This window comes from Chiloscyllium punctatum, chromosome 8 (assembly GCF_047496795.1).
Source record: "Chiloscyllium punctatum isolate Juve2018m chromosome 8, sChiPun1.3, whole genome shotgun sequence".
NCBI lineage: Eukaryota > Metazoa > Chordata > Chondrichthyes > Orectolobiformes > Hemiscylliidae > Chiloscyllium > Chiloscyllium punctatum.
Window position 1 is genome coordinate 106,137,204 of NC_092746.1, and position 14,000 is coordinate 106,151,203.

At 40.8% G+C, this 14,000-nt stretch overlaps 1 protein-coding gene across 5 annotated transcripts in view; it reads right to left on the reverse strand.

The window, feature by feature from the left end:
* Nucleotides 1-727: 727 nt before the first annotated feature.
* The window catches only part of dnajb6b (DnaJ heat shock protein family (Hsp40) member B6b), a 150,833-nt gene continuing 137,560 nt past the window's right edge, over nucleotides 728-14,000 (reverse strand). For all 5 annotated transcript variants that reach the window (XM_072576207.1, XM_072576209.1, XM_072576208.1 and 2 more), the window contains one exon: nucleotides 728-7,459. In XM_072576207.1, the coding sequence (XP_072432308.1) occupies nucleotides 7,377-7,459 (83 nt within the window). In that variant the 3' untranslated portion in view covers nucleotides 728-7,376. The remainder of the gene's footprint in view (nucleotides 7,460-14,000) is intronic.

Sequence of the window (14,000 nt, forward strand, 5' to 3'; positions counted from 1 at the left end):
GTGTGCAATATTTTTATTTTACTGGTAGCACTTAGGCTATAGAGTCAGTAACACACATTAGAACAGATGACCCATGCTTAGCGAACATTCTGACAGTCTGTCAAAGCATCAGAAATTGAACTCCATTTTAGGATTTCAGTCACTGTAGTTAAAAAAAACAGGCAATGTTGCACTCCTGTATGAGGTGCTGTCTTTCAACTGATATTACATTGAAGGCCTATCTAAATATTTAAACAGACTAAAAGAAAAATGCAGATCTGAACAGAAACAGCGGAGGTCAAAGGACAACTTACCTCTCTGTACAAACATCCTCAGATAAGATTTCTGGTTACTGATTCAACTGTTGCTTGTAGGACTTTCTGCGTACATTGGCTGCTGTGTTGGTCTGTATAACAATAATTGAGCTTCAAAAGGGTAACTCATCAGTAATACATGCTTGCTGACACCATGAGGTGATGAACAGTACTATTCCATTTCCTCTGGGTCAGAATCTGGTAACTCTCACACAAACAACATTGCAGGACCACCTTCACCATATGGATTCCAGCAGGTGAAGATGACAACTTACCACCAAATTCAAAAGGGTAACTAGGCCTGAGGAATAAACAACAGTCTTGCCAGTGATGTTCACATCCCAGGCTGGAATTTTTTAAAATGTTCACTCTTTCTATTAAATGGCTTAACAATTGCATAAAAATAGCACACACAGAATTGTGCAGTGAGCGTGTTCTGTTGCACATCCGATCTATTGTGACTGGAATTTATTTCAATTTCTTTACATTTCGGATACAATCATTTCAGACAAAAACTGTAATGACCATAACTTGGATAATTACACAAAGTTACATCAGAACTGTACAGAAAATCAAGATTCATTATTATGCACGATGTGAAGGTGTCGGTGTTGGACTGGGGTGGACAAAGTCAGAATTCGCATGAGACCAGGTTATAGTCCAACGGGTTTATTTGAAGTCACAAGCTTTTGAAGCACTGCCCATCATCAGGTGAAGTTACTTATGAATCATACACTTTCCTCTGAAAGTTTTAGGAGAGGCTCCTGTTTCGCTGGTGAGAGTTCCACCACATTACAGTTCATCTCAAGGATGCTATGATCTGAACAAAATTTTTTTTTAAAACACCAACTGTGATAATGCCCTGTGCAAAACATTTCTCTAAAATTCTGCTGCTTTAAATTACTTTTCATGCATTTATTTCCTCTGACCTTCTGTGGGCTGGTTATTTTGTCTGTGTATGTGTTAATGACACTAGCCTTAGGGTTCATTCAAGCGCAATTTAGGGTTGGTGTGAAGCAGTTTTGTTTTATGTATACAAGAAGACAATGTGAAGGTCTAAACTGAGTTTGAAACAAAACATACTCAGGATTCAGATGCAATTTACACCTCAACTGTAGTGTAAATGTGAAATCAAACTGTTTACACACTACAGTTGACACGGAAATAGTAAACAACTTGCAGATATACAGCACTTTTAATCTAGTGAACAATGTTAAGGTGCTTCGTGGGAATATTATCAAACAAAATTATACACCAAACTATTTAAGGAGGTATTAAAACACATGACCAAAATCTTGCTGAAAGAGATAGGTTTTAAGGAGTGCCTTAAAGGACAGCCCAGTACAGAGGCAGAGAGGTTTAAGGAGGGAATTTCAGAGATTACATTCTGGACAACTCAAGTTACTGTGACTAATAATGGGCAATAAAAATTGGGAAATCCAAGAAGCTACAATTAAATGTAGCTATTGCTGTCTGTTATAAAGTCAAGACAAAAAAAACTGCAGATGCTGGAATGCATTAAACCAAAGTATACAAAAGCAGGAGGCTGGAAGAACACAGCAAGCCAGGCAACATCAGGAGGTGGAGAAGGGTTATACCCGAAACGTCGTCTTTTCCACCCTCCTGATGCTATCTGGCTTGCTGTGTTCTTCCAGCCTATTACTTGTCTACTTTGGTTTACTGAGTTGAAGCACATTATTTTTCTTTTTCACTTCATCAGATATTCACATCTGTGGATATATTACTACCTTCTGTTTGAAGCACAGTTACTCACTGTCATTATATCAGAAAATATCTACCTAAATATCTGAGGTGGGACATTTTGGTGCCTTTACATATTAGATAGAACGTGTGGATTTACCTTATTACAGGAGGTTAAGGTCTTCCCCTGAAAATACATAGAAAAATGTGCCTACCTTGTACAGGCTACTGAGTCACTGTCATCCTGCCATCCTGGTTGCTGTTGTGATATTTTCCCCAACAACACTTAAAACAGGGTAAGACTTACAAAAGGAACTTGATGCATATCCATGGCATAAAACTGATTTCTGATATTAAAACAAACAGCTAGATAGCACTGGCCAGAAAACTCCAAATTTAACACAGTTCACATATTGGTAGTCATCCTTAGCCTCAAGAGACTGGCTAAGAAGGAAAATTAATAGCGAATTACGTGGCAGATTGGGATGTAACATGGAGAGAGTTAGTGCATTGTTTAGCTTATTCTTGTAAGACTTTTCAGTAAAAGGCTACTCTTTACTAAAATGGCAATGAAGATAATTCAAATTGCACAAAACAGATTTTGAACAGACATGCTAACTTGCTATTGTGAAAATTAAACATTGAGGGGTGAAAAATATGCATCAACCTTACAACGTGGAAAATTACTCAAGTATGTCCTGTTCACAGAAGACTGAAGAAATCCTTCACTGGTTGGGGCATTGAGTATAAAGGTTGGCAAGTTGTATTTCAACCAAATAAACTTTAGTTAGGCCACATCTGGAATGTTGTGTGCATTTCAGGTTGCCACACAATAGGAAGGATGTGGAGGCTTTAGAGAGGGGGGAAAAGAGGTTTGCCAGGATATTGCCCGGATTGGCGTGCATTAGCAAGAAGGAGAGGTTGGCCAAACTTGGACTGTTTTTGCTAGAGCATCGGAGGTTCAGAGACAACCTGAAAGAAGTACATAAAATTACGAGGGCCACAGATATGGTGGATAGTCGGAGTCTCTTTCCCAGGATTGAAATATCAAATACCAGGAGGCATAAGTTTAAGGTGAAAGGGGGAAAGTTTAATGGAGGTGTGAGAGGCTAGCTTTTTAAGAGAGAGGATAGAAGGTGTCTGGAACATGCTGTCATAAGACATGATAAATGTAGATACAATAGCAACATTTAAGAGACATTAAGACAGATCTATGAACAGGTAGGGAATTGAGGGATGAGGATCATATGTAGGCAGATGGGATTAGTTCAGAATGGCACAAATGATCATTGTAGACATGGTGGGCCAAAGAATCCACTCCTGTACTGTACTGTTGAATGTTTTATATGCAGCATGTCACATTACCATAAGATCTGGTGCTGCAATCATGGCTCAATATTTCAAAGTATGCTAAACAAATGAGTGGAGAACACTTGGGTTTTTTTTACACCTTAAATGGGAACTTAATGCAACATACTTGGAATTCTGGGCTGAGTCATTAATTTCCTTTGCACTTTTTCAATTTGGAATTCATCCCTGGGCCCACATTACAGATCGCACTAAATTGGGTAATTGCCACATGACTTGCTATTGTTTTCTTGAACCTTATCACAACATGAGATGTTTTATAGTAGCACAAAATTGCAATCCATCCAATCAGAGCTTTAATCTTGGGAGATGGTATAAAAAAATGAATGAAGTCTAGGGTCCAAGTTCAAACTATTCTAGAGTGCTAAACTAATGTTGAGACAAAGGCTCAGTTCTAATTTATTTCTGATTATCTTCTGCAATTCCTTATCAAGAAAGGGGTGACGTATGCTGAGATGCATACAGTTCCTTCATAATGTCTCCCAATATATCTTCAAAGCAGGCATCCTTTATTGTGTAATATCCCGGTGTCAGGGTTACTCAAGCATGAAAGAAATAAATTGCATTCATATAATGTCTTTCATAAGATCATCCCATCTTGCTTTGTGGTCAATGAAGTACTTCTGATGTGTAGCCACTATTGTACTGCAGATGGGAAAGATAATTTGTATACAGCATGGTGGCATAAACATCGCTGGGATAATGACTAGATGAATACCATCTCTAGTGAGTAGTGGAAGGATAAACATTTCCCAGGAACTTTTAGAAAGGTCAGTTAAACGGCCAATAATTGCCTACCTAAGGGCCTTAACTGGGGCATTATCCACACACATCAGGTTTCAACTCAGCTAAGGACAGTTAACAAGGCAGCAGGAAGCTGACCCAGAGATTTTTAAGACCTCCCCTTTTCACCTCCAGTACCTGGAAACCTGCCTGTGAGGAACTGTGAATGTCATTAACTGAGCCCAACACACAAGCATTGTGTTGAAAAATGTGGTGGTGGAAAAACACAGCAGGCCAGGCAGCATCCGAGGAGCAGGAGAATTGACGTTTCGGGCATAAGCCCTTCTTCAGGAAGCATTGTGGTTGAATTAAACTGGAACCTTTTTCCACCTGATCCTACCTGTACAACCTTTTTCCAGTAGGTCGAAGTGTTCCCTGGGGGAAAAACCAACAAATAAACCGTGGTACCTGGAGGTGAACCTAACTGGTCATACTGCAGCACTGTTCTGAGTATACGCAACCAGTATGCATCATTCACAAACTTTACTGATTTTCCTTCTGATTGGTGAATTGTCGTCATAGAGATGTACAGCATGGAAACAGACCCTTCGGTCCAACCTGTCCATGCCGATCAGATATCCCAACCCAATCTAGACCCACCTGCCAGCACCCGGCCCATATCCCCCAAACCCTTCCTATTCATATACCCATCCAGATGCATTTTAAATGTTGCAATTGTACTAGCCTCCACCACTCCCTCTGGCAATTCATTCCATACACGAACCACCCTCTGTGTGAAAAAGTTGCCCCTTAGGTCTCTTTTATGTCTTTCCCCACTCACCCTTAACCTATGCCCTCTCGTTCTGGACTTCCCCCACCACAGGGAAAAGACTTTGTCTATTTATCCTATCCATGCCCCTCATGATTTTGTAAACCTCTGTAAGGTCACTCCTCAACCTCTGATGCTCCAAGGAAAACAGCCCCAGCCTGTTCAGCCTTTCCCCATAGCTCAAATCCTCCAACCGTGGCAACATCCTTGTAAATCTTTTCTAAACCCTTTCAAGTTTCACAACATCTTTCCGATAGGAAAGAGACCAGAATTGCATGCAATCTTCCAACAGTGGCCTAACCAATGTCCTGTACAGTCGCAATATGACCTCCCAACTCCTGTACTCAATACTCTGACCAATAAAAGAAGCATACCAAATGCCTTCTTCACTATCCTGTCTACCTTCGATGCCACTTTCAAGGAGCTAGGACCTTACCATTAAGTGTATAAGTCCTGCTAAGACTTGCTTTCCCAAAATGCAGCACCTCGCATTTATCTGAATTAAACTCCATCTGCCACTTCTCAGCCCATTGGCTCATCTGGTCAAGATCCTGTTGTAATCTGAGGTAACCTTCTTTGCTGTCCACTACAACTCCAATTTTGGTGTCATCTGCAAACTTACTAATTATACCTCTTATGCTTACATCTAAATCATTTATGTAAATGACAAAATGTAGTGGACCCAGCACCAATTCTTGTGGCACTCCACTGGTCACAGGCTTCCAGTCTGAAAAACAACCCTCCACCACCACCACATCTTCTACCTTTGAGCCAGTTCTGTATCCAAATGGCTAGTTCTCCCTGTATTATGTGAGATCTAACCTTGCTAACCAGTCTCCCATGGGGAACCTTGACGAATGTCTTACTGAAGTCCATATAGATCACATCTACCGCTCTGCCCTGATCAATCCTCTTGTTACTTCTTGGAAAAACTCAATCAAGTTTGTGAGACATGAATTTCCATGCACAAAGACATGTTGACTATCCCTAATCAGCCCTTGCCTTTCCAAATACATGTATATCCTGTCCCTCAGGATTCCCTCCAACACTTGCCCACCACCTTGTATTCCAACTTTATCAGGTTATGGTTATGCTGAATGCTTAATTGTTCAGCTACTGGAGATATTGCTTTGACTCAGGATGTGGTTGATGTCTTTTGAGGAAGAAGACCAGGTCATTCCAAGGCTTAGCTTCTTTTCAGGAACATCAGATACAACTTGTAGCAGTCTTCTTTTAAGGTTTTAAAAATGCTTTGGTATCTTCTTATAGATGATGTACAGCAAGAATTGTAATTTTAGATAAAGGATATCAAACTGGATTCAACTGGAAGTGAGGAGTGCAGATACTGGAGATCAGAGTTGAGAGTGTGATGCTGGAAAAGCACAGCAGGTCAGGCAGCGTCCCAGGAGCAGGAGAATTGATGTTTTAGGCATAAGCCCTTTCTGATGCTGCCTACCTCTGGATTAAACTGGAGCTGGGCAGATTGTTGTAAGGTTTCCTTTGCATTGGTTTCATGCGCTGTTCAGAATGGTTACAGTTGCACGCTGGAAAGTTCTTAACCTTCTATTTGTGCATCAAGTACCTGTTTTCTACCACAGCTCTTCACAGGTTGCCTGGCACAACATCTAACCCAGTCCTGGACTGAACATGGGGAGTGTGCGTAACTCACTTTAAAGACTGGGTGCATGGACCCAGGATGTAACCCACCTTGGTACAACAGGCCTGGGAACAAAATTCAGGGCTTAAATTTCCATCTTCTGATGGGCCTACTCCAAATGCTCCTCCCCTTCAGCTATATATGGCATCTATGCCTTCAGCTACTACGGTCTTATTTTGTGGAATTCCATCTTTGTCGCCTTCTGCCACTGCTTCGTTACCTTGTCCTAAAATGGATGGAACCTGGGGCGACAGGCAGAAATGGGAGACTGTGAGGGGTTTAGGGGAGGTGGGGTGAGAGGTGGGGTCTCACGAAAGAATATATAAATTTTGAATTAGTGCCAGAGTCCAGGTGCAAGATTTTCATCCAGCTTGCCCACCTTAATCTTTTCTTTTTCATTTCACAGTTATTTTGCCTTGCACTGTTGTGAAGCCTTAGGGAGGCACTCCTAAGGTTAGGGTGCCATATAAATGCAAATTGCTGATGCTTGTACTAAATGCAAATGGAAATGTTACTAAGTTAAATTACCACAAAACAGATTTGCCTCGACTAAGACATAACAGAATTTTGGTTATTAGAGAAGTGATTCCATGATCTAGCTTCACCAGCATCAAGTACTACATGACATAATCTATTCTTTCTCATCAATCTGTTACTTTGTGAAGCAATTAAAAATAATTCGCCAAAATAGAAAACACTCACATGCTGTGTCATGTTTAATTCACATTCTATAAAGCTATACCAATTAACATGAAAAATAACTGTATACTGCTGGAGTTCAAAGATCACCCATTGCATCTTACAATTAGTGCTTCATTTTTGCTGTCTTTTTCTTCTTCAGTTCTTCCCTGTGCCGTTGTTTCCTCCGTTTTCCTCCTTCTTTTTGACCTGAGAAAACATTAAAGTACTTTATCAAACAGTGAAATTGTAATAGACAGTGCAGTGCAGTTTGCCATGAATCTACTATTGTGGAGCTACATGACTCAGCAAGTTGTAAATTGAATCAAGAGACAATAAAGCATAAGCAAAAAGTATGAGATCTCCCATTTTAGTGCAAAACTCAAGGGATAGTTTTATTTACAGTTGTTCATAGCTGTTCCTAAATTAGATGATTTTAACATTTACTTCAGGTTAATTATTTTTCCCCAATGTTCTTTTCCCCTCCTTCCTACCTGCAAACAGTTCTAGAGCAGACAACAACCCTTAAATATCCTTATTAAACTTGAGATTTTAACTTCTTAAAAAGGTGAGTGGAAAACTGACTCCTGTTATAACAGCACAGATTCAGGATTACAGTGTTATTGCAGATGACACCAAAAATGGTGGTGGAGTAAACGGTGAAGAAGGTTACCTCAGAATACAACGGAACCTTGATCAGATGGGGAAATGGGCCAAGGAGTGGCATACAGAGTTTAATTTAGATAAATGTGACGTGCAACATTTTGGAAAGACAAAACAGAGCAGAACAAATAAACTTAATGGTAAGGTCCTGGGGAGTGTTGCTGAACTAAGAGACCTTGGGTGCAGGTTCAAAGTTCCTTGACAGCAGAGTTCCAGGTAGACAGGATAGTGATGAAGGCATTTCGTATGTTTGCCTTTGTTGATGTGCATTGAGTATAGGAGTTGGGAGATCATGTTGCAACTGTACAGGACATTTGTTAGGCCACTTTTGGAATGCTACATTCAATTCTGGTCTCCCTGCTTTAGGAAAGATGTTGTAAAACTTGAAATAGTAGAGATTTACAATGATGTTGCCAAGTTGGAGGGTTTGAGCTATAGGGAGAGGCTGAATAGGTTGGGGCTGTTTTCCCTGGAGTGTAGGAGAATGAGGGGTGGCATTATAGCGGTTCATAAAAAATGAGGGGCATGGATAGGATGAATAGTAGCAGAGTCCAAAAATAGAGGGCATAGGTTTAAGATGAGAGGGGAAAGATTAATGAGGGACTAAAGAGGCAACATTTTCACACATGAGGTGGTGCATGCATGGAATGAGCTGCCAGAGGAAGTGGTTGAGGCAGGTACAATTACAACATTTAAAAGTCACCAGGATGGGTATATGAATAGGAAGGGTTTGAAGAGATATGGGCCAAATACTGGGAAATGGGACAAGATTAGTTCCCAGCCAGCTTGACATTATCAACAAACTTGGAAATATTACACTTAGTCCCCAAAGCCCACTGGAGACCGACAGTTGGTTATTGTCCAGTAGGGAACTATCACATACAGGCAAGCAATGAGACATTTTCAAAATGCAAAGCTACAGTGAGCTAAATCAACACAAATGAAATCAACTGAGGCTGCAATTCGCCCCTCTGCACTAACCAAATGCTGACATTATGACCAATAACTAAGAGAGATTCCTGACGGTCTGCTGCACTCATATCTCATCTCCTGGAACTGGGTGTCAATGAGGTCCTGTTTGGCATGGAGTGCCTGATGCAGCTGAACTTTGCTATGCACAAGGACAGCTACGCCCCACCAAGTGTTCTCGGCATCCAGCACAACATCTATTTGTGAGCCCCAATTGTGTAGAGCGCTGCACGCCTAGATTATAGTGTTTAAAGAGGATGTTTAGATAGAAAGCATCTGAGGACAGTAAAGTGTGTAGCCTAGTTGTTAATCAGTGATTCGGGTGAGAGGCTGGCCTTGAATGTATGAGCGACTGTCAGCCATGCTGTGTGATTTGAGCACAGCTATTAAGTTGTTCTCTGAGGGACAGTAAGGTTGCCACCATTTATCAGGAAACACAGCAGCCTTTCACAGGCGCAAGGGATGCAGGTTTTTCAGCAGATATCCAGCCACAAGCAAGTTGTTTCAGGTATTATGCATGTTAAAATGGGGATGGAATCAGATGGGAGAGCTCGATAATGAGGCAAGTTTGGTAAATATATGATGAGAAACCTTGTAAAGCCTTACAGGGTGAAGCTCTCCATAAAACATAATCCAACTCACACTTAGCCATAAATGCATAAGATTCACTCTTATGTCTTTGTTTGTCCCACTATTCCTTCCCATGGGAATATACTGCGATAGTACCCAAAACATCTCCTTTTAAAGGCATCCCATTTTTTTCTTACATTTTCACTTGTCAATGGCTGTTTCTAATTTACTTAAAAATCACACAATGCCACGTTATAGTCTAACAGGTTTATTGGAATACAAGCTTTCGGAGAGCTGCTCCTTTATCAGAAAGTTAGCTATACAAACCTGCTGGGATATAACTTGGTGTTGTGTGATTTTTAACTTTGCGTAATCCAGTCCAACACCGGCACCTCCACATCTAATTTACTAAATTTACTAATTTATTGCAGCAGTACAGGTCATTGGTGAAGCCACTTTTGGAATATTGCATTCAATTCTGGTCTCCCTTCTATAGGAAAGATGTCGTGGAACTTGAAAGGGTTCAGAAAGGATTTACAAGGATATTGCCAGGGTTCAGAGTTTGAGCTATAGGGAGAGGATGAAGCCATTTTCACTGGAGCATCAGAGGCTGAGGGGTGACCTTATAGAGGTTTATAAAATCATGAGAAACATGGATAAGGTAAGTAGTCAAGGTCTTTTCCCCAGGGTAGGTGATTCCAAAACTAGAGGGCATAGTTTAAGATGGGAGGGTAAAGCTTTAAAATGAATCTAAGGGGCACCTTTTTCACGTAGAGGGTGGTGCATGTATGGAATGAGTTGCCAGAGGAAGTGGTATAGGCTGGTACAATCACAACATTTAAAAGGCATTTGGATGGGTACATGAATAGGAAGCGTTTTAGAGGGATATGGGCCAAATGCTGGCAAATGCGATGAGATCAGTTTAGGATTTCTGGTCGGCATGGACAAGTTGGATCAAAGGGTCTGTACAACTCTAGGAGGAAGTGGTGGAGGCTAGTATGATTGCAACATTTAAAAGGCACCTGGATGGGTTGTGAATAAGAAGGGTATGGAGAGTTATGGCCGGGTGCTGACAGGTGGGACTAGATTGGATTGGGATATCTGGTCGGCAAGGACGAGTTGGACCAAAGAGTCTGTTTCTGTGCCGTACATCTCTATGACTCTATTAATGTAAAATATCTGGTCAGCATGGACAAGTTGGGCCAATGGGTCTTTCCCTGCTGTACAACTCTATGACTCTGTGTCTGTAGTAATATCAAGTCACCAATTCCCTTAGATTGATAATTTCCCATCTCCCAAACATTTTCACCACGTCAATAAAATCTAACATTTTACTTGCATTTTTAGCAGAAAATGAACAAAGACTAGCCCAGCACTGACAACAATGACACATGACTTGTATTAAAACACACCGTAAAGTCCTAGCAGAAGAATCTTACAACCAATTCAGAATGCTGGGAGCAATCATCTCAGTGCATGAGAAAAACATAGGCAAGCCTCACAGCCAAGCTACAAAAAGAGAAATGGAGAGAGAAAAGTGGGAGCAAGAGGTTAGAAAGATTTACAAAATAGGAAAGGAACTTGAAGAAGAGAGTTGAAGGAATGCTGTTTTGCAGCCTGTGCTTTTTGTGACAATTCTGTTTGTCTCTTTTAACTGCATATATTTTTGTTGTAAAGGAAAGTCTGAGCTACACTGTCATACAGCGAGTAGACAGCCAGAGAGATGTACAGCATGGAAACAGACCCTTTGGTCCATTACGTCCATAATGACCAGGTATCCTAAATTAATCTAGTCCCACTTGCTAGCATTGGCCCATATCCCTCTAAACCCTTCCTATTCATATACCTACCCAGATGACTTTTAAATGTTGTAATTGTACCAGCCTACATCACTTCCTCTGGCAACTCATTCCATCCACGCAGACCCTCTGTGTGAAAAGGTTGCCCCTTATGTCCCTTTTAAATCTTAACCTCTCACCCTCTAGTTCTGGACTCCTCCAACCCAGAATAAGTGATCTCACAACTCAGATTGGTGCAAACCAGTTATGTATATATGGGCCTGGGTAACATTGAAAAGCCTACATTAAGTGTCCTTCACCCTGAGAAGATGCTAGTGGACTTTCTTTTCTGCCTTATCAGCTGCTATACCTGTAAATGCTGAGTCACTTTCAATGCTACCTCACTAAGCAGTTAAAGGAAATCCCGCTTTCTGGACTGGAGTCACAGGTAGGGCAGGCAAGCTAGAATGAGCAGATCTATTTTTTGGAGGACATTGGTGATCCAGTTAGTCACTTACCAAAGAAACATCCAGCAACTTCAACAGTTACTTTTATAATACTAGTTCACTAATGATCAAAATGATTGAAAATGATTTCCTCAATTCGCAAGGTGGGATTCAGACGCACAATACACTATATGGTAGAGTTATCCTTGTGGTCATCTAAGATATTGTTTTGCCAGCACAGAAATACTTAACTAGCTAGATGATTCATTCATACATTAATCCTTTGAGAACTCCAATACCATTTCTCTGCTAAAATATTTTATTTTCAATTTAAGTGGATTGTGCAGTGGTTGAAGAGGAATGGCCACCACCAGATTTATGAGGAAACTACAGATAGGTAGTACATGTGGCCCTGACAGTGTTAACTATATCTCACAGGCAATTAATTTTAAAAAAAGTTATCTCACCAACAGGGGCTTGGTTTGAAATACAGCTCAAAAAGGCATCCTAAAATTATTTTCAGCCAGGGCAAAACATATCAAAAAAGTGGAATCTTGATGCCAATAAGCATTGCTTCATTTTTAATCGTAGCTGTGGCTCAAATAATTACCTAAAGATACAGAAATTCTCCTAGAAAATGTGAACCGCAGGGCCTATTAGCCAGGAAGAACCCTGTCTATGCCAAAATGTGTCAGTAAACCATGAGCAAAAGGACAATGGGTTGGGTACCGCAAACTGAATTGGTGAATTATCCCTCAGTTCATGCACTGACATCACAGCACTTGTTTCCATAGCCAGTTCTAAATGTGCATGGATATCAGCAGAGGTACTGCAAGAACAACCTGCCTGCACACAACTGGTTAGTTAAGAAAATTTCATTTTCCATTCATTTAAGTCAATCAGTTGTCAACTAAAAGCCAAGGGGAAAGTGTGCCTGAAGATTATAATGTGCCAGCTTTTCAGTTTTTACACAAAATCACTTGCAGCTAACTGGGTTAAACAATTGTTCCCCTGGTAGTACACTGTCAATCATCGCAGTGGTGCAAACAAGGCTTTCCTTCATGCTGGACAGGAATTGCAAGCCAATGTGTCCATCACTTAAACCTTGCAGTGTGAGGGCTGATCACTGCAGTGGATAGTTGTGTTGCTTGCTTTTCTCCCAAAAGGCTACGTTGGTCTAAAATATGTCATTGCAGATTTTAGTTAGTAAAATGCAATGAAAAGAAATACATGTCTACATTTTTATAAATAAAATACCTCTCTGGTAATGGTCAAATGTCCAAACAGGCCTTTTTGTGCTTTCTTGCATTAACAAGAAAGAACTGATCATTTTGTTTTACTGTAAGAGATTCCATGAATAATAGTTGGCAGAGATCCTCTATCATCTCAGAACGTACATTAAAAATGACTGTTGATCCTGCAGGGTGAAAGTAGATTTTACACTAAGGAATTGCATTGCTTTTGAAGTCCCCAGTGAAGTTAAAAAAACATTTTGAGAGCAGCAAAGGAAATTCAGATTAGTAGGGATTCAAATGTGAAACTAGATATCAAATAGAAATAGTAAATTCAAATCCAGCACTCAGCTGTGATTTTAAAATAACTATTTTCAATAGCAGCAAACGCATTTCTGTTATTCATAAAATAACACATCCTTCAATCAATAGCTGGATGATTCAAATATGAATAGTTAAACTGAGACTTCATAAGAGGTTGTCTTTTAGGAGGGAAACTATTTCTTTGGACGCTATCTCCTTACAAAGGTACTCCGAAACTACTCCACTGCATCAGAGGTCAGGTCAGTTTCCTTTGTGTCTGGTCCAAGGGAAGCGATGGGACCAGACAGAGTACCAGGTCACGCACTCAGAGCATGCGCAGACCAACTGGTAAAGGTCTTGCCGGACATCTTCAACCTCTCGCTGCAGCAGGCCACTGTCCCTGCCTGTTTCAAGAGGGCCAACATCATCCCTGTGCCTAAGAAGGCTCATGCAGCATGTCTCAATGACTACTGCCCAGTAGCCCTAACCTCAATGGTCATGAAGTGCTTTGAAAGGCTGGTAATGGCATTAATCAACTCCAGCCTCCCCACTACTCTTGACCCATTCCAATTTTCCTATAAGACCAATAGATCCATGCCAGTTGCCATATCACTTGTCCTTCATTCCTCCCTAGAACATCTTGACACCAAGAACAGCTATGTAAGAATCCTACTCATTGACTACAGTTCAGTCTTCAACACTATTTCCACTACAGAGTGATCACTAAACTTAGTGATCTCGGAGTAAGCTCCACTCTCTGCAACTGGATCCTCAGTTTCCTATCCACAGG